The sequence below is a fragment of the Gavialis gangeticus genome, unplaced genomic scaffold, assembly GCF_001723915.1.
Source record: "Gavialis gangeticus isolate Ggan-Ray unplaced genomic scaffold, GavGan_comp1, whole genome shotgun sequence".
In the NCBI taxonomy this organism is placed as follows: Eukaryota; Metazoa; Chordata; order Crocodylia; family Gavialidae; genus Gavialis; species Gavialis gangeticus.
This window is the reverse complement of record NW_017729013.1, coordinates 9,257,203-9,277,547: the sequence shown is the minus strand read 5'-3', so window position 1 is coordinate 9,277,547 and position 20,345 is coordinate 9,257,203. Positions and strand designations below refer to the sequence as shown.

The 20,345-nt window shown below is 48.8% G+C and overlaps 1 protein-coding gene across 9 annotated transcripts in view; it reads left to right on the top strand.

Moving 5' to 3' along the window:
* Positions 1–10,712, top strand: part of DTX2 (deltex E3 ubiquitin ligase 2) — an 85,422-nt gene extending 74,710 nt beyond the window's left edge. For 2 of the 9 annotated variants that reach the window (XM_019511482.1, XM_019511478.1), the window contains 6 exons: positions 2,763–2,849; positions 4,682–4,752; positions 8,289–8,447; positions 8,571–8,732; positions 9,621–9,710; positions 9,929–10,712. In XM_019511482.1, the coding sequence (XP_019367027.1) occupies positions 2,763–2,849; positions 4,682–4,752; positions 8,289–8,447; positions 8,571–8,732; positions 9,621–9,710; positions 9,929–10,153 (794 nt within the window). In that variant the 3' untranslated portion in view covers positions 10,154–10,712. The remainder of the gene's footprint in view (positions 1–2,762; positions 2,850–4,681; positions 4,753–8,288; positions 8,448–8,570; positions 8,733–9,620; positions 9,711–9,928) is intronic. The other 7 variants (XM_019511487.1, XM_019511481.1, XM_019511486.1 and 4 more) reach the window with 5 other exon arrangements.
* Positions 10,713–20,345: the final 9,633 nt, after the last annotated feature.

Sequence of the window (20,345 nt, the reverse complement as noted above, 5' to 3'; positions counted from 1 at the left end):
CATGAATGCTCGTAAAGCTGTGCCAGGGGTCCCACAATGACCCCTGCCAATTCCCCCAGCACCCTTGGGTGGAGGTCTTCTGGACCTGCTGATTTAACATGTCCAGGCTCACCAGAAGTTCCCTGACTCAGTCCTCACTGACCCTGGGCCTGGCTGTGCCTCTCCTGAGTCTGTCCAGGATCCCGGTGGGGGGGGTGTCCCTGTCCCTGCTCAGAAATATGGAGGCAAAGAATTTGTTAAAGAGGTCAGCTTTATCCCCTGGTGAAACCACCAGGTTGCCAAGTGTTTTCTGCAGGGGCTTCACATTACCTGGTGCCTTCTTTTTACTCCCTACGTATTTAAAAGAGGACTTCTTGTTATCTTTGATCCTGGTTGCTAGTCCTAGTTGTGTCTCTGCCTTAGCCTTCTTAACAGCTCCGCTACAGCCTTGAGCAACGGAGGTATAATCCTCCTTGGGGATGGCCCCTCCCTTCCACTGGGTGTACACTTCCTTTTTAGCTTACAGATGTTCCTGAATGCCTTTGGTGAGTCATGGCGGCTTCTGAGTACTCTTGCCCCCTTTGATTCATTTTGCCTGTAGCTACAAAAGAATGGCTTGCTGATCCAGGTGCTCCCTTCCAGCTCTGCAAGAACAGCAGGGTTTAAGCAGATACCTGCTGTTGTCGCCCCTCTATGACAAGCCTATTTGTTCCCATGTTCCCACAAACACACTCTTCTAATCCAGCCATCCACACCAAATAACTCCTTTCTATCCCTGTCAGCTGCCTTGACTCTTGTGTAGCCCTTCTCCAATTAGGGATAATGCTGGATTCCTCCCACAGGTGAATTCTTTTCCCTGCACATCTTCTCTTAACAGTGCCCTGAAAGGGAAGCAATCACTTCCAGCTGTATGACAGCAGGAGCAGAGGCTTCTTTGATTAAGACTTCTGCTTAGCCATAGGTCTGTGGAAACTTTTGGCTGTTTGTGCATAAGAAAATTCTGAAGTTTTTTCCCCCATTCTTAGGTTTGTGATGCCATCTCAGGTAGGGCTTGCCTAGAAGGTTGGTTCTAGTGTCAGTGATGTGTGTGGTTGTGGCTCCTCAAGCCTTACGTCTCAGGTGCTAGCTCCAAAGCCGTGGTAGTTGTTTCAGAGCTTTGTGTGGTTTTGTGGCATGGGGGCATAGCAGCTTCCTAGAAATGTGAACTTTAAAGCTGCTATCTGTAGCTTAGCCCTGTTCCCTCTTGCTCTTATGGTCTTAAGCCAGCTTTTACTAGGTGAGACTCCAGAGCCCATGTTCCCCAGGTGTTCAGACCTGTCATGATCCTTTTTGCCTTAAAACCTACTGATCTCTTTTCCAGATCAATAGAGGCCAGCTCTCTTTGTACCCAAACATTACTAAGGTAATGCCACTGAATGGATTGCAAGTGGGTCCTTCTCTTGTGTTGCTGAGGTGGGTTTCCTTCTAGCAACATGTTCTGGGCTAGAACTTGATTCCTGTGACAGCAGTGGGAATGTAACTGTTTGCGGTTTTTAGTTACTGTGCTGTAATCCAGGAAGGCAGAAGAACTGCAGCCTTTACTTGTTGGTCTTGTCTCGCCCAAATGGTTTGCCACCTAATGTAGCTTCTCTGACTTAGCCCAATAAGTTAACATGAAACCATAAATTAATCTATAACTTCACTCACACTTTGACCTTACTGCCTTGTACTTAACTACTTCCTGAACAGGCAACTCTCTGTGAGGTCCCATATTATTATATATGACACAGCTTGCTCCTTAGGAAATGAAGAGGCACTTTATTTCTGGTATAGAAACTAAGGAAGGCACCTGAGAGGCTCAAACTCTTGTTTAATGATAATCAAAGAATGTCACTTATATAAAACTGGGTGATCCTACCCTTCTACCACTTAAAACTCATGTCTACTCTGAGAAGTGACTCTGCAAGAAATGGTAGCCTCTTCTCCTATCCCTTGTCCCTGTGCACAAGCATAGCCATAACTATTCTTTTCAGTGACTGAAATAAGGTGTAGTGGATGTTTATTCACTTCTGTGAATGCTTTAGGGCTGAACAGCTTTAGGGGAGAAAGCTGGCTTGTCCATTATCAGCTAGATCATTCTCAGAGAACAATTGTCCCTTCCTGAGCCTAGAAACCTGCATCTGGAGTCTGTCACAGCACTAATGTGTAGAGCTAACTGGAGGACCAAGGGGTAGCACACATGTGTCTTCAGTTCTAACTAACTAATGGCTCCTGATGGTGTTGCAAGAAGCATCCAGATCATCTGTTTGATCTGGGTGCCCTGAGTAGACTTGTGGGAGTCAGAAAATTCTTACTTTTGTTTTCCCCACTGTAAGTTGAGCACATTTGACCTGGAGATATTGGGAATCCATGAATGTAGCACCCACAGTGCCTCAGAGTCATCCCCAGAGCAGTCTGCCGTTCCAGGGATGTGCAAAGAGAACAGCTTCCTCCTGGGAGGCCAGGCCGTGAGGTATTGACCACTGATGCTTGTTAAGCGAATGGTTGCCCTGCCCCACATTGGTTACTCCTGGTGAGCTGCCGTTGAGCGAGGCCTTGGCTCAGACGCCACTCCTCCATTGTAAGCCCCACCTGCTCTGCTGGCTGCACAGAGGAAGAGGAGAACAGACAAGGAGGAATTACTTTTTAGTAATGACATTTGTCATGGTCCTCCTCTTCCCCTCCAACCTCCCTCTGCGTGGGAGGGAGCAGCTGGAGCGCTCAATGCTAGCAGAGTGACTGGTCTTTCTTTTGCCTCCCACCAGGTGGTGTCTTAACGTCGCTTGTGCAAATATTTCCCTTTACAGGCTGGTGGAAGAGCCTGATGGCGACTGTGATGGACCCAGCTGCTGGTAAGGAGCTCCTGTCCCCTCCAAGTCTATGTGAGGGACATCCCATGGAAATAGCCAAGGGACTTCTGCTGACTAGCACAGTTCACTGCAGATTCATGACTTTGCCTAAGTCTTCCTGGGAACCTCTGTTCTGCCAGGAAGGAGTCCTAGCTTAACCCCCTCAGGAGGCAAGGGAATTCCTCAGTGGACCCTCCTTCTTTTCAGTGATGCCTTGAGTTCTCAGGGTGATGCTGTCCACTGGAGCAGCAGTCCACTTCTCGTGTGAAGCTGGCAAAGCCAAGGGCCTAGATAATGTTCCACAAAACTCTGTCTAAGCTCTTGTGTGTGAGTCTGTTGTAGAAGAATTTGAGGGGGTGGGAGCAGGAGGTCTTCTCTTCCAGTATGTGGACTGAATAAGAGATGCCTCTGGACTAGGGAGTCTTCCTCCTCCTCCTCCCCCTATTACAGGTTGGGGAAGAGAAACTACTTAGAGCTTTTCCTCCATAAAAAGGAGCCTGATGAAAGCCCATGATAGCCCTGCTGTTTAGGAGTGGCAGGCCCTGGAGCCCATGCTGAAGGTAGGAGAAGCTGCTCTGTGATGGCTACTAAGTGTCCTACATCAACTGTGTAATAAGAGTTAAGTTCCTCGTGGATCCATATCTGCATAATGCAGGGCACTGCTGTCTTGCTACAGTGTGGCATTTTTACTGGAACTGCCCCATGTGCTCAGATGCAGGGGTCTTCTTTCTGAACAGAAGCAGGGTCTGTTGTTGTAGGGGAAAAACCTTGAGATGCTTAGAGTCAATATTCCTTTCTGAGCCGAGGAGGCAGGGAGAATGCATGGATTAGTTTCCCATATTGTAAACTGGGCTCTTAGCAAGATGGCTGCAGCTTGTGTGTTTTATAAACCCTTGGGGTTGTGCTGGATGTGATGTACTGGACACTGCTGAGAAAGATCAAGACCTTCCTGCTGGGAGGTTAGAACATTTCCCTATATCCTTCAGTAAAGGCAAGACCGAATTGCACTGTTTAGTTACTCCTTATACCAAGGAGAAAATTGCTGCTGGCTGCTGGGTGTGATTAAATGCTTCAAACCCTTTGTGTGTCTTCACTTGGGCCTTCTCTGGTGCAAGAGCTGTGTTGCATAAATATCATGGTTTTCTCATTAGACATGTATTAACTAGCCTGTTCAGGGGCCTACTTTTATGATATGATGTTTTCCCCCTGTTAAGGAGTATAGGATCCTGGAGTCTGGTTCAGAGGCCATTAGCTTACTGGACAGCAAAGCTACAAAGATTGCCAGGTTTTGATCTGATTCACATTGTGTTTATAGTGTGTGTGTGAAAGACATGGTTCAGTAAAGTATAAGAAGCCTAGAAAGGATCTTGAGGCCTGCTTTCAGAGAGCTGAGCATTTGCTGTTCTCACTGACTTTTAAGGGGGTAGCAGATGTTCTTTGCTTTCAAAAGTAGACCTCTCTATCCCTTCTTCTCTAGCAGTCCCACTCATAATAGAAGAATGTTTTAGAAGCTAAATTCTCTAACTGGCATTTCTTGGGTAAAATTCTCTGGCCAGTGTTAGACAGGAAGCCAGATTAGATGATAACTGGTCTCTTATAGCTTTATAACCCCATGATTTTTATGTAAATATAGCATCTAACCATTTGCTAGTCTAATGCTGACCAACCAGAAAAGTCCTTGCTGGATTAACTTGCTCCATCTCTAACCCTTAACCTTTCTCCTTAGCAGCCTGGCCTGTTACTGCTGTTCTTACTCCTTCTACTCCTGCTCATGTTGTATCTTTTGGGGATCTCATTTTTCCTTTGGTCTATTATTTCTTTTCCCCCTTGTTCAGCAGCATCAACTGAGCCTGAACTAGTGGTGAGGAAGTACTTGGAAGAGCTGCAAGATGCCCCTCCTGATGAGGTGAGTGTGGAAATCCAAACAAACGTAACAGAATTTTCCCCCAAACTAGGGAAGAATGCAAGAAAACCCCCAGGATTCCTGTGTACTGGACAAGTCAAGCCTAAAAAGTGAGACAGTTCCTTGGAACAGAAGTTAGACCCACCTCTTATCCCTTAAGTTGAGCATTATTTAGTCTGGAGAAGAGACGATTGGGGAGGAGGCAATTTGATAAAGGGATTCATTAAGGAGAAGTGCCAAATTCTGCACTTAGGATGGAACAATCCCATGCGCCAGTGCAGCCTGAGGCCCAACCAGCTAAGCAGCAGCTCTACAGAAAAGGAGCTGGAGGTTACCATGGACAGTAAGCTGAATATGAGCCAACAGTGTGCCCTTGTTGTGAAGAAGTTTAACAGCATACTGAGCTACATTACTAGGAGTATTGCCAGCAGGTCAAGGGAATTGATTATTCTTCCCCTCTATTTGCCACTGGGAAGGCCACATCTGGAGTACTGTGTCTAGTTTTGCCTCCTCCTACAGAAAGGATGTGGACAAATTGCAGAGTCCAGCAGAGGGTAACCAAAATTGTTAGGGGTCTGGGGCACATGACTTTTGAGGAGAGGCTGAGGGAACTGGGCTTATTTACTTTGCAGAAGAGAAGACTGAGGGAGGATTTAATAGCAGCCTTCAACTACCTGAAGGATGGTTCCAAAGAGGATGGAGTTCACAGGTGACTGGTAGGGAGGGCATATGCCCCCCCTGAGATTGGCCCCCGACTTGGCACTGCTTAGGTCAGGGCAGTTTTTTTGCTTCATGGGCCAGCAGTGTGTTGGGGGGGGAGCCATGGCACAACAGTGGATATGGGGCTTTTGGACTGGACGTGCCCACAAAATGTGCCCCAGACTCCGGGGGCACTAGTCACCACTGAAGGAGGTAGACTGTTCCCAGTTGTGGCAGATGACAGAACAAGGAGTAATGGCTTCAATTTGCAGCAAAGGAAGCTTAGGTTAGATTTTAGGAAAAACTTTCTCACAGGAGGGTAGTAAAGCAGTAGAACAGGTTACACAGAGCATCTGTGCAATCTTCTTCATTGGAAGTTTTTAAGACCCAGCTAGACAAAGCCTTGGCTGGGATGATCTAGTTGGAGATGGTCCTGCTTTGAGCAGAGGCCTGAACTAGATGCCCACCTGAGGTCCCTTCCAACCCTATCTTTTTATGATTCTGTGATAACAGTCTTCAAATACCTGAAGGGTGATCTATCAAGAGGATGGAGATAGTCTTTTTCTCTATAGTTATAGAAGACAGGACTAGGACTAGGAGCAGTAGCCTCAAACTGGAGAAAATTTAGTTTGACAAAATGTAGGGAGATCTTTCTGACTATGAGGATAGTCAGGCATTGGAAGTTGTGAAATCTCCATTCCTGCAAATTTTCAAGGGTAGGTTAAACAAACACTTTGGCTGGGATGGTTAGTTGGGATGATCCTCCCTGAACAAGGGGCTGAACTAGATAGCCTTGTGAGGTCCCTTTCCAGCCATACTTTCCTATGATCCTAAGTAGAGCTCCACTGATATAGGCAAGTTGAAATCTGATCCTATGCTGCTATCATTTGCAATTATGATGTACTGCCTCCCAGCAAATGAGCTGCAGTGGTCATAGAAATATCCTGTTTGTTTTTTTTAGCTTGTGCTTGGGAAGTGTTTACACCCCTGTAAGCCAGGGGCTGATACTTAACCATGTACTTCAGTGACCTGTACCCTAGGTGGAGCAGAAGCAAGGTGGTGAAAATCCGACTATGTGTTTAACTCCTGTTGATTTTTAAATACTAATCTAACCCTTCTTCTTAGTAAGGTGGTTTCCAACACCCTCTGCTTCTCGACCACTGTGCACTTGCTCCCACCATGGAACCGGTGGTGTTGCCTCCTTTGTTGCCCTGAGCAAAGTTGTGGGGTGGGGAACACCCAGGGACATGTCTGGGACACAGGGCATAGCAAGGGGGCTCTCGGGTCTTGACAACTGCAGGGCTCCAGCTCCACAGGGAGGGGAAGGACACCAGAGTGGAGCTGAAGTAGCTCTAGAGTCCTGATAGCTTTAGGGAAAGGTGTTCCCCAGCTAAGGAGTTAAACCTCTTGCCTACCCCCCAGCCTTCTCAAAGATGCTGCCAAATACCATGTTGAATGGGGGAATAAAACGCCTAATTCGGCAGCAGGATGGATATCACCTGTATTCACCCCATTTCTGTCCTTCATAGCATTTAGCTGCCAGGGCCAGAGAACCTCCTTGATGTTACTGCCCAGCTCCTAGCTCCTCTCCTCACAGCCTGAGCCTGTAGCTCAGGGGTGGGCAATTATTTTGGGTGGAGGGACGCTTACTGAGTTTTGGCAAGCCATTGAGGGCCATATGGCAGGCAGCCAGGGGCAGATAAATACTAATTTTCTAAATTTTTTAGGGGCTCCACGGGTTGGATAGAATGGCCTGGTGGGCTGCATCTGGCCCCCAGGCCACATTTTGCCCACCCCCACTGTAGCTGATGGACTAGCAGCATAGCTACTTCTATTTTGGTACCCCCCAACCCCCATCAATCAGCACCTGAGACTGGTGGTGCCCCCTCATCCTTCCCTAGTTACATTCCTGCGTGGAACTTGTATTCTCCAGAATCCACCCATCAGTTTGAGACTGTCCAACCTTTCCTGTGGTTGAGGAAGCAGGCAAGTAGCTAGGAGCCAGCTGAGGATGCTGACCTGAGGTTTGAGACTTGCGCAGGGCTGTTCCAGGTCTTGCTGGAGCATGTAGGAGGCAGACTCTCTACACAGTGTGATGCAAATATTCTGCAGGCAGAGGCATCCCAGTGTTTTTTTTTCCCTTGCAGATTACGCATCAGGGAAGGAAACTGCTTCTTCAGCAATTAAATGAACTTCAGGATCCCAAGAGCTAGCTTTCAATATGAGATCTCTGAGGGAGAATACATAGTGCCGCTTGGGAGGTCTAGAAGGCAGTTATTGTGTGCTTTTTCTGGCCCAGTACTAAAACTCTAAGAGATTTTCCTTTGTTTTCACTGGGAAAGGAATAAGTTAAACAGGGATGGAAACCAAAGTAGCAAACCCCATTCCCTGACCTGCACCAGCTCAACCCTCCTAGCATCTCTCATCCTGTATCTGTGAGACTGGTCTCTTGAAATCATCACCACCCTGTGCACATGCTAGGAATCCCCTGGCAAACTTCCCATCCCCTCATTCCTGTTTTGGGCACCTGTGAGGCAGCCCAGAACTTTGGGGTTTTTCAGTACATGGGTTACTGGAAAAACAACAATGTGGATTACTGCAGGAGGGTCCCTGCATCAATTGGATTAATGACGGGGAGGTGTAAAACTTACAGGAGCTTTCTTTTTCCCCCTCCAAATAGGAAAAAATCATGGTTTTCCCGAGAGGTAAAAACTAGGAAGGGGAGGGATTTTTTCAAAGGAAGTTATTAAAAGTGCATTGCTGTGTACTGCCTCTGGTAAGTTGATGCACCAAGTTCAGTGCCTTTACTATAAAATAATCTTGCTCCCTTTTGATTCAAGGATTGCATCATCTGTATGGAGAAGCTGGCATCACCTTCTGGCTACAGCGATGCATATGAGTGCAAGACAATCAGACCTGAAACTGTGGGCCGACTGGCGAAATGCCAACACACTTTCCACCTGCTCTGTGTTTTGGCCATGTACACCAATGGGAACAAGGTACTGCACTTCCCCATCTCACTGACTTGCAGGGTGAGGCCAAACCCAGGAGTGGGGCCCAGCACTGCAGATACTAAAGCCTTGTAGCTGCGTGCTTCTAATGGTGGCCCTGTTTCCTCACAGGATGGGAGCTTGCAGTGCCCCTCCTGCAAAGCCATCTATGGAGAGAAGACTGGTACTCAGCCAAAAGGGAAGATGGAGGTGTCAACTTTCCCTCGGTCCCTCCCTGGCCATGAGGACTGTGGAACAATAAAGATTGTGTACCACATCAGTAGGGGAATTCAGGTACTTAGGCAAAGGTAACCCTTTTACTAGGGAGCACTGAGTCCAGGGAGTAAATGGAACTGGCTCAACAGCCATCTTTTCCAAGTACTAACCAGCTGACTCGATCTCTCTTCTCTTCCTCAGTAGGAGCTTGTTTGAGTTGCCCCTGGTGTCGTTAGGAATTGCTTTGGGCAATCAGATCAAATGATTCAGAGAGACTCAGATCCATCTTAAACCAAGATATTTGGAGCAGGGGAAAGGGGGTAATTTAAATTCATGTCCACGCAGCATCTTCGAGTATTGTTCAATCACAATATTTGTGGCCATGGAACTCTGAAAGGAAGGCCTTTATTTGCTTGGGAGCTGCTGGGCTCTCTTCCCTACTGGCTTTCACCTGATGTAGGTGTTAATGCTTGTACAATGGTGCTGTGGAATTGCTAGCAGCACTTCCACAAGCACTGCACATGTGTGATGAACTCGCAAGATGTGAATTGGGCAAGATTTGGATCAAGTAGTTTGTAAACTGAGCCATCTGAAGTTCCTATGAACTAGACATGGCCAAGAGGTTGGTTCCTAAATCTTATTTCTCCCAAAGCTGAAGTGTATTCATACCATGACTCTTATAATTTGTTTTTTGAATGTTTGCTGGATAATTGAGTCTACCAGCATCTGAAAGTGACAGAGGTCTTTTGAGACATGCTAGCTTCTGAGAAGAGATCTGATTTGCTTTACAAGGGATTAGGTGGCCTCTTAAGTAGACCCAAGGACCTCCCTTGTACTGAAAGTCTGGCTTCAGACAGGACTATCTTGAATCCTTCTGCTATTTGAACCTTTTTAATTCTTTCCTGGCATCAGCCTACGTAAAGTTGTAAGAATTATTATAGCATATGTTGCCTTTCTCTGTTGCAGGGTCCAGAGCACCCCAATCCAGGGATGCCATATACAGCAAGAGGCTTTCCCCGTTACTGCTACCTACCAGATAATGAGAAGGGCAAAAAGGTAACTGGCTTGTCTGATAATTGCTGTCCTGGTAATCTTTTCACTTTGGGCCCACACACATTTTTGTTTTTAGCCTAAAATGAGCCATGTCTAAAATGTTTCCATTTTGTGGAGCCAACTGAATTACCTTAACTGATCTGAGATGGTTGGAGAGCATATTGCAGAAGCTCGGATCTGTTAACAAAGCTTCCTTGTTGTTTTTCCCATCCCATCTCCAGGTGCTTGAGCTATTGAAGGTGGCCTGGAAGAGACGCCTGATTTTCACAGTGGGCACATCTAGCACAACTGGTGAGAGTAACACAGTGGTTTGGAATGAGATCCACCACAAGACAGAGATGGACTCAAATCTCAGTGGCCATGGCTACCCTGACCCCAACTATCTGGACAATGTGCTGGCGGAGCTGGCAGCTCAGGGTGTCACCGAGGACTGCTTGAGACCATGAGTTCCTCCAATCCTGGATTTGTACAGCGTCTGTGCATTGCACACTCAATGCCTACTCGAGCCTGTGAATGGCAGCTAGTGCACTTATTCCTGTTGCCTTAAGTTCCTGCATCTAATCACTTGTCACACTGAGCAATAACACTATATTTGGAAGCCACATGTTCTGTACAGTCTGTTTTCTGCAGAGAAGGCTATTTTTGTATAATCAAAGGTCCTGCAAGTGTACATTGTAGCACTGATGCTGCAGCCAGGGCACACTTTGGAACATGTTCATTCGGTGGCTAAGCCTCTCCTTTCCCTGCGTGCTTCGAAAGCACTTGGGCAGGCATGACTCTTGCCCAGGTGCTGACTTGGGGGAGGTCTTGCTGCCTTTGGATCTGCAGCAAGTAGAAAGGGATGGCCTTGCTTGTCCTGCCAGCAAACTGCAATTGCGCCTCACTCAGGCACTTTAGGGTACCGCACCTTCCCCTGTTGCTGGTTTAATACATACTACTTTTGTGTTGTGGTCATAATAAATGCTGCGTTGCCATGGAGAATTGCTGATTAGCCTTGAAACAACATCCAATGCTTTTGATGTTTCTTTCTTAGACATGGCTCTTCTGATGGAGCTCGTCCTGGACTCCCTGCAGCATCCAGCAGTGTTTGTTCACTAAGTGAATGGCTGCCTCTCTGGATACAACAGGGCTTTTCTCAGCAGTGCAGCCCAGGCCTCTTAAAGGAGTGTCATGGACATAGTGACCTATTGCAGTCTTATTCACTGCCTATCCCAGGAGAAGGAAGGCTCCTTAGTAGACTGGTTCTGTGTCCTCTTTTTCTTTCCTGAGAAGACTTCTCATTGTGCTGCCGCAGAACACAATCAATTTTATTGTGTTGGGGTAGGGAGGAGTTGGCACTTTCCTTGTAAAAGCCCTCTGAGTGGTGACACAGCCTTAGAGAAAAGAGGGTCATCTTGTTCCCTAAAACGATTTGGCTGATTTGACTTGGGACAGGAATTTTTTTTTAAGGAAAAACTGAAACGTCTAGCTTTCAAGGCAGGTCCTGAGCCCTAGCTTGATTCTGTGCACAGGCTCTTGTTCTTTGTCCTGTAGGACAGAAAAGCTGTAGGCCTGGGTGTAGGAACCAGCAGCTGCAGTGGTCCTGAGGTAGTGAGGTGAGGTGCAAAGGGCCACCTTCAGTTAAATATCAGTCGGGGTTTGCCTTACTCAAAAGGTGACTTCTGGTTGGGCTAAATGCCCCTGTTTTAAAAGGCATTAGATGCATCTAATTTTCACTTGGAACCTTTGCCTTAGCCCCTGTGGACAGTGCTCTAATCAGTCTAGTGCAGTCTGCCCTAATCAAGCACCTTTCTCTGACACTGGGCTATACAATGTGGGGTGAAATTGCTCATTGTATATATAAGTGTGCTGCTGCCTCTCCCAATGGAGCAAGTCACTTGGTGAAGCCAGGTGTGGCTGGGTATCTGCAGCAGTCATAGTTGGTGCAATACCTCTGCAGCCTTCCCCAAAGATGAACTTAAGTGGCTTCTGGAGGGGTGGAACCGTCTCCCTTCCTTTGTCACCTCCAACTTAACACAAGGGTGCAGGGAAGAGCAGGGGGAATTGCTTCAATAAAACAAACTGGAAACCCCCCAGTGCCGGCACTTCTGAGACCCTGGGGTAAACTTTGAACTCACTACTGACTGGCCCTTTCCTGCTGCATTTAGTTGAGCTGCCTGGGTAAGGGGCTCTCCCTTTCTCTGACTTGTAGAATTAGAAAAGATAACGTTAGCGTGATAATGGAGAGAAGGGAGGTTGGTGCCGCCGTGTGGCTGTAGATAGGACTTGTTTCAGTAAGCTGTCCTGGAGACAGACCTGCCTTTTAAATGTCATGGGTAGCAATTACTCTTCCTTTCCAGGCAAGAGTAATTTAGTAACTTGTTCTCCCTCCACACAGTGCTCTATTTGATTACAACTGTCAAAGCACAGGGGCCCTGGGAAAGCATTAGCGGAGCAATCAAAGTCAGGTTGCTGCCACTTCATCCCAAAGCAATAATCATGTCCAGAGCAAGCAAAAGGATCAGCCCCTTCTCAAGCCAGAAAGGACATAGCTCTGAAACACATTGATCTGACTATTTTGTCTCTGCTGTCCCTTAGCCTAATTCTCCTTCTTGTAGGCAGCTGCTGTTAGCTGTAGCTGTGTAAGTTTGGGCCCCCACCAGCATCTTTATTAGATTTGTTCCATGAAGTTCCAGAACACAGGGGCTCCTTGCTCCTGCACTTGCCTGTCCCATGTTAGGTTTTTGCAAGCTAACACCTAAATTAGGACCCAGTGGACAGATTTTAGGTGGGATAATTTCTGCGTGTTAGTTCACGATTTAGTTGGCAACTAAGGGTGCGCCCCCAAGAGTGCACACGTGCAATTTGCAGCACTGCAAACCTCACATGCTGCACGTGCATGCATTTGCCACACAGCTAATAAGTAGCTCAACAGGTTTTTTTGACACTGGGAAATCCCAGTGACAAAAAATGCACCAAAAAAAGCAGTGCAGCATACATAGTTATGGCATACATGACTCAAAACCAAAGCCTGGCTGGCCAGAGCCATGCTCTGGCTGCCTGCCAGGTTCTATGTGCCCAGATCACCGCCACTGAAACTCCAAGAGGCCCCCAGGTAAGGCTGCTGGGCTAGCCCAGGTGTTGGCCCCAGCTTCCCCTACCCTACCTGGAGCAATTTGCCATGTGCCATAGTGCATGTGCAGGGGCATGCCTGGGGACAACTAGTGGCAGCACAAATACGTGTTGCTGCTACTTGTCCCCAGAGAAATGCACATTCTCACTTGTGGGGTTGCACCCTAATTGTCCATTTAGAACCAGCCCCTTCCAGGGGACCTGGTAACAGTCTATAAAATCACTAGGGGGGACCAGAAGGGTTTGGGAGAGACCTTGTTTCCCCTAGCACTCCCTGGCATAACAAGGAATAACGGCCACAAGTTGTTGGAGAGTAGGTTTAGATTAGACATCTGTAAGAACTACTTCACAGTTACGGCGGCTAGGATCTGGAACCAACTTTCAAGGGAAGTGGTGCTGGCTCCTACCCTGGGGGTCTTTAAGAAGAGGCTTGATGCCTACCTAGCTGGGATCATTTGAGCCCAGTTTTTTCTCCTGCCCTGGCAGGGGGTCGGACTTGAAGATCTATAAGGTCCCTTCCGACCCCACTTCTATGATTCTGTGATTCCAGTTAGATACAGAAAGTGCAACCTTCTATTGCCTGTACCACCAAAAAGTCAAGGTGGGCCTAAAGACAAGAGACAGGGCAGGCCTGTCTCTACTTAAGATAAGAGGGGCTGAGCAGCTTTCTCTGTGCAACATGATCGCTGCTCTTTGAATCAGTAGACAGGTGGCTTCTAGTCAAGGGGCCTAATGTGGAAGCAGTTTTATGGTTGACCCTCCAGCACCTCCAGGAGATGGGAGCAGAGGTACTGGCTCTGTTCACCTAGAAGCCATCCTCCTAATTGTTCAACCAAGAAGAGCAGTAAAGCTGAGGAAAACAAACCCACAGGATTTCTTAAGTGTGTGTTTCCCTCAAGATGCATCTATACTAGTGTTAAAGGGGAGCAGGGGGGGTTGCAAGGTTTGGGGTACCTGGTTTTAAAGTGTCATGGTGGTTCTTAATGAAGACAAGACTGTGGTATCCTATATGCAAGATAAAGAAGGGTAAAAGTCTGGTGAACCCAGAGCTGAGAGGCTCCTGCAGAGCTCCATATTCAAAGTGGGCTGATGAAGCTCTTGGATATAAGGAAAGGAGTGGAAATGTCCAAAGTGAGTCTGCTGTATAGGCTGCCAGAGCTGTGTGAGCAGGCAGCAATGCCTGGACCTGTTCTCTCATTAGCCTACAGGTGGAATCCAGGCCTCTTAGATGACTTCTTGGCTGAGGTGGGAGTTGAGCTGCTGTTTGTGCAACCAGTTGAATCATGACATCTTTGGAGACATTAGCCTAATACTTATCCTGTGGAAAGTACTTTGTGGCTCAGGTGGGTTACAAGCTGCTTCCCTTTCAGGGTGCTGGATTGAATCCAGATCCCGCCACAAATGGCCCTCAGAGCTTGCTTTGCGTTTCAGCAGAAGATTTTGGAAGTTTGTGAAGGAAAAATAGCAGGGGCATAAGAAGAAGGCCCAAACAGCATTGGCATGGTGTGTAAAGGTAGAGCGCTGCTGGGCAGGGAGGGTGCTTTACATGCCTTTGCTGTCTAAACCTGCTGGGGGGCTTTCGGCTGGCTGCTGCATGGGAATTAGGAAGTAGTTGAGGGATGAGGCTGGTGGTATTCTACGGCGGGGGGGGCCAGCCCATGGCCTTACTTGATCCTCCTTACAATGCCGTCAGACCAGGTGGTGCTCAACTTCCCAACGAGGCCAGCTCTGCACATGGGGGATGCATCAGCCTTGTGCAACACTTGGAACCCATTTGCAGGGCAAGGGGAACAGCACCTCTTTGTGGGCCGTGTTTATTCTGGGCCTGTAAGGTGTCTGCCACAATGGCACCTGTGGCAGGGGCTTGTAGGTGCTATTGTAGTGCAATAATCATGCCTCCTTGCATCCTGCTAAACCCTGCAGCAGCTGGCTCTGTGCCCAGGGAGGCTCCCCTGCAAGAGAATCCTGCTTTTAATCTGTTTCCACCTTCCTGGGCTCAGGCCCTGCTCCTGCATATACTGGCATCCAGGCATGAGCCACAGTTACCCTTTCTCAGTGACCCAATCCCGGGCGAGTCTGGCCTACTGCCATGCTTGCAGCCAAGTGCATGTGCGTGTGTGTGTGCATGTATGTTGGCAGGGAGAGGCATTAATGAAGTGACACATCTTGCTTATGTCACAGGCTTGATTTATATGGGAGGAAGAGCCACTTTTCACCCGTAGAACGCTGCTTCGTTCGGTAGTGTCTTCTAACAGCCTCAGAAGCCATAGTACAAGGGGATGCTGATGTAAATTGGGGTCTACAACCCACCTTCTTGCCTTGCTTTGCTTCCTCTCTCCTGCCTCTCGCTGGCACTACCAAGGGGTGGACAGAACAGAGACCAAATTGGGTGTGGGGAGAAGGAGGGAGGTGCTGTTTTTGTGACTTCGTGGCATAGCAGGGCTCCCTGCTGAAGAGGCACCAAAGGTCCGGGTGAGGAAGGGAGGCCATTGCTGACTTGGAGGTGCGACACCATCACCGCAGTGGGGAAGGAGAGGGGCTGCTGGGAGGGAGGGAGTCGGGAAAGGAGGAAAGAGTCTAGAGTCAAAGCCATTTTCCTCCAGGGACAGGTGTGCTGCCCCACAGGCTGTGATGTGGGGAAGCTCTGTGTAAAGGCTAGGTAGTCCTGAGACCTTAGAGCAATGGCTGTCACTCAGCCAGGGTGCCAGGGCATCTAGAGGTGCCATAATGTCTTTTGCCATGAGGTGTGAGATATGTAGATATGAAGAAATGAGTGCAAGCTCAGGCTCATCCCTTCCTGGCTGCTGCCCCAGCCCCCCTGCCAGGAGGTAAGCAATGCAATAAAGTATTTTTGTAATGGGCTGCTGCTCATTTCACAAGTTATGGAAGGGTGCCTCCAGTCTGAAGAGGCTGAGAACCGCTGCCTTAGAGGTGAGGGCTGAAAGAGCAGGAGAGGTGAAGAGCCCCGCCTGACTCACAGAGGAAACTTCAGGGCTTGGCTCAGAGGAAGCACTTTTTATATGTGGGTCTTAAAGGCCTTTACAGAGGGAGGGCCAAATGCCTTGTTAACTCTTACTGCCCTTTTTAGGTGGGCAAACTGAGGCACAGAGTGGGACCCTGACTTGCCCAAACTTATGAAGTGGGCCCTTTCCCCTTAAGCCCAGGGCAGAGCTCTATCCACTCAACCTGCCTGCCCCATCCCAGCAAAGCAGCAGGGCACTGCCTCACCCAGCCACGACCTCCTGATGCAGCCGGATCCCTGTTTACCTTGGTGCTGGTGCTCTGTGCTTGGGAGTGGGGGTGTTGATCACATTAATAAGCACCCACCTGAAAGCGGGGGCAGTCCCAGACTGCTGAGGGCTTCAGGGAGCCCATTGGAAAAGCCCTTAGCCGTGTAACCGAGCTCTGAGCACTCTGCACTCGCCTTCATGCCACGGGCCTGAAGGAAAGAATGAACCAACTGAGCTGCTCAGGAAGATGTACGGATGATTTCCCTTTGGGAATTGGGGCTCCTGGGGCAGAGGGGAGAAGGGGGTCTTTTGGTCTCTTCCCCTCAGTACAATGTAGCTACCCTGCCTGCTTGGGTCTAGACAGCATCGGCACGCCTGCAGTGCTGTAGGACAGGGGTGAGCTGAGGAGTAGAGCATGAGGCAGATGGGAGAGATACTTTGCGGGGCTGGGGACAGGTGCAGGGCGGAGGAATTCTGCAATGCCACGGGACAGGTCTGGGCTGTGGAGCAGATGATAAAGACAGGTCTGGTCAAATGCCTGATGAACTTGTCATTGCCCCCAGTGCAGTCTCCTTCCCCCGTCTCACTCACAGAGTTTCTTTAACCCTCATTCATTCTTGCAAATACTCTGCATTTGAATGAAGCAGGTATCACTACTTGTTCGTTAGGTGTGTTGTAGGAAGTGCAATCTGAGACGTGCTGACTGAATGATGGGGAAATGAAACTGGGCCAACCTATGTCTGGACTGGACTGTTTAGCCTCCTTCTGCTGACAGCAGTGTCTGAGGAGAGGAGCTATGTGGGTCCCTGCACTGCTGGCTTTCCCACAATGCACCAGCAATGAGCACTGTTAAAAATGAGGCAGTTTATTACTGACCGAGAACTGATCCTGTATGTATGTGAGTGGAGCATCTGAATGGAAGACTTTGTCACATGCACAACACAGGGCAAACCCCCATCCCACTGAGGTTTGTGTCCCATAGCCCACCTACTCTTTAGGGGGTCAGCAATAGCACAACAACCCTGCACCCCTGCGCCCCGCCCCCCTGGCCGCAGTTCAACTGCACTGGGTGGATCTTTTTGTAATGAGCATCTGCAACAATACCATCATGCAGCCCAGCCAATACAGCTTCCTTAGCTGTGTCTCTGCCCAGGCTGTTTCTGTGACAGGTCGGGGTTTTTACACTAGCTCTACCACTGGCCTGCTCATTGACTTCATGCAAGTTGCTTCTTCTTTATGTGCCTCAGTTTCCCCATTTGTAAAATGGGAATAACAACAGTGCTCTCCTTTGTTGAATGTTTGGACACTTACCATTGAAGGGGCCTGTTTCATAGTAGCTAGGGTCAGGAGGGACCTGAACAGATCATCTAGCCCGACCCCCTGCCACAGGTGATCATCCAACCCCCTCTTGAATTTGCCCAAGGTAGGGGCAAGGACCACTTCCCTGGTAAGTTGGTACCAGATTCTGGCCACCCTAACTGTAAAAAATTGCCTCCTGATCTCTAAATCAGCTGGTTACAGCAGCTGGTGTGTTTAATTCTCTATTAGGCCTCATGATCACTGTGCTACTTATTTCTGCCTGATTGCCAAGCTACTGCTGGGGTCTAGAGGGGTCTTTTGACTTTGGGAGATTATGGTTGGGCTTGTGGGCTGCATGGGCCAGCATGTGTCTAAACACCACCAGTGAGTGATCTGAGATTAGAGCTAACACAGTAGCCATTGTTAGTGAGTCTATTGAACCCAATACTCTATTAAGAAAGCAGCAAGTAGCAGGCAGGTTCCTAAACAAATTTGGGAACTGCAGAGCAGAGGGATTGTGTGGGACTGCTAGTATGGGTGCTCCTCCTGCAGCGTGAGCAAAGGAATCAGGGTTACCAGGTGGTTCCAGCTAGAGACCAGGAGCAAGAGCCTCAGCTTGGCACATCCCATTGACCCCACTCCGATGCATGCCCCCTCCTGCCTGGTCTCCTTCTGCTGTCACTGTCACTAGGACTCTGTGGGAGAAGACCCCTTTTGCAGATGGCTTCCCTCTGTGAGGGACAGGTCCTGTTTTTGATTTTTTGGAAGCAAACAGGGTTCCAAGATGTGTGGGAAGGAGAAAGAAAGAATGGAAATTGTAGCATTTCTTAAAGCAGCTGATTGGAACGAGGCTCGATCAGTTTGGCCAAACTCAGTTACATCTCAGTGGAAGAGAAATCACAGCCAGAAGGTCAGTAGGTCTGACTTTGTTTTCTGGAAACATGATTAAACTGTTTTGTGTGTGACTGCCTCACCATTCCCCTTACTGCATGCACAGGGCACTCACACAGCTATGTGCACAAGGGAAGGACCTGAGATCCAGTTTTGTGTTTATCAGCTCTAAGGAATGTGAAATGGGGCCTCATGGCATTTCAGCTCCTGATGAGTATCAGTATAAAGAGAAAGCTTGGCAGCACTTTGTGTTCGCCTCCTGAATATCCTTCTAAGATGAATGTGGCTTGGGAAGCACAGATGCTGGGGTTTCTGTGGGCACCTCTGGGACCAGATGCTTTACCACAATGCATACAAAGTGTGTGAAGTCCATGGCAAAGCTCCCAGTGACTCCTGGCAGCTTATCCTCCTCAAGATGTGATGCCATGTATGGTAATGGTGTCATCATCATTCACATTGGGGTCACTGGAAGTAGGCTCAGACCCAGAGGTCTCATCTTTTCCTGCTGGGATCAGTTCTTGGAGCAGATGTACTTGTGGACTTCTTGGGGCTCACCATCTATGTCACAATAGCCTGTGACCTCAGAAGACTGGACTTGGTAGTCAAAATAGTCCCTTACAGTCTTGTGTTCCTCATTCCTCTGGAAGAATACACTCCAGTGGTGGATTGTTCCCATTCTGAAAGGCAAATTCATTCAGGCAGGTTTCTGCTACACTGTCCAAATTGCCAAGAATGCCAAAAATGCAGTGTAAAACCAGATCTGAGGCTGGTTTCCAGTGCCTCTCCCCCCGGCATGCCTGGAGGGCAGAGAGACAAGCTAGGAGACCCAGAAACACGTGCAGCACAGCAAGGAATATCAGAAAATAACATAGTCCAAGGGAAGAACATCCTATGGGAGTGGCAGGATCTGTGACCTAGGACCTAAACTGTGGCAAATGTGGGTGCCTCAGTTATTGGCAGCCTTCATCACTGGGCATACAGGGACCTGGTTGTCAGAGGTGCTTCACACCCACTGCCCAGTTAGAGCCCAGTTTACCACTTCAGTTACAGAGCCACAAGCGCTTGGCTCCTGACCCAGCCAGGACTGGGCACCTCCTTTGTGAATTCTGGGCCTGGGTTCTCTGTTCCTGGGTTTCTCCATCTATAAAGTGAAGTGTTTGGGCACAAGGGGCAGCTTGGGACCTGCCCACCCTAGCCCAGGTCAAGAGTGCTGCATCCGAGTTCAGGGTGGGTGGTCTTCCAGGTGAAACACTAGGCCAAGACTCAGAAGATTTGGAAGTGGCACAGACCCCCCTATGGGGTGAGTTGACCACGTGGGGCTGGGTTCTCAAGGGCTGAGTGTCTGCACTGGGCACATTTCCCAAAGAACTCAGCTCCTGTTCAGGCAGATTTTTATTAGAGATCAGTACCCATCATATGGAAAATCTGGCTGAGCTGTGGGGACCAAGTGCTTCTGTGCCTCGTTTCCCCTTCTGCAGGACATGGGTGATAATAACACTGTCCTACCTCAGAGGAGCTTTGTGAAGGTAACTCCTCAGGGCCTGGTGCTCACAGGACTGAGGATGGCATCTGCAGGGGTGACATCAAATCCCCTATCATTCACAGCACCTAAGGCTGAAGGCACCATGAGATTCATCCTGACTGGCTTCCAGAGACCCTCATCATGTTGAACCAAACAAATAGGTTCACAGCTGAGCAGGGCTCAGATCTAGGGTCCCAGCTCCTGCCTGCCTGCAGTATCACTAAGTCCCAACAGAGCTGGTGAGGGATTGAGCAGCTGCGTGTCAGCCGGAGCAAAGCTGCATACACCAGCGAGGGCAAGGCCTAGCCTCAGATACTTTTGCTCCTTTGTTGCAAACTTGAGGGGAAGGTCACAGCCCCCTGCAAGTCCAGTCCAGCTGCTAAAAGGGCATTGTTCATCCTCCCACTCCCACCCAGCCAAAAGGGATGGCCTCATACCCTAGCCTGGCTGCTCTGTTTTCAACAGGGGGGTTAAGCACTTTGGAAGAACCAGCCTGACCTGTTTGCTATCAGGACTGGATCCTCCCAAGGGGGACAGGTAGTGGGAGGGATGCAGGTGGGGGGGTGGGGGGCGGGAAGAGGAGGG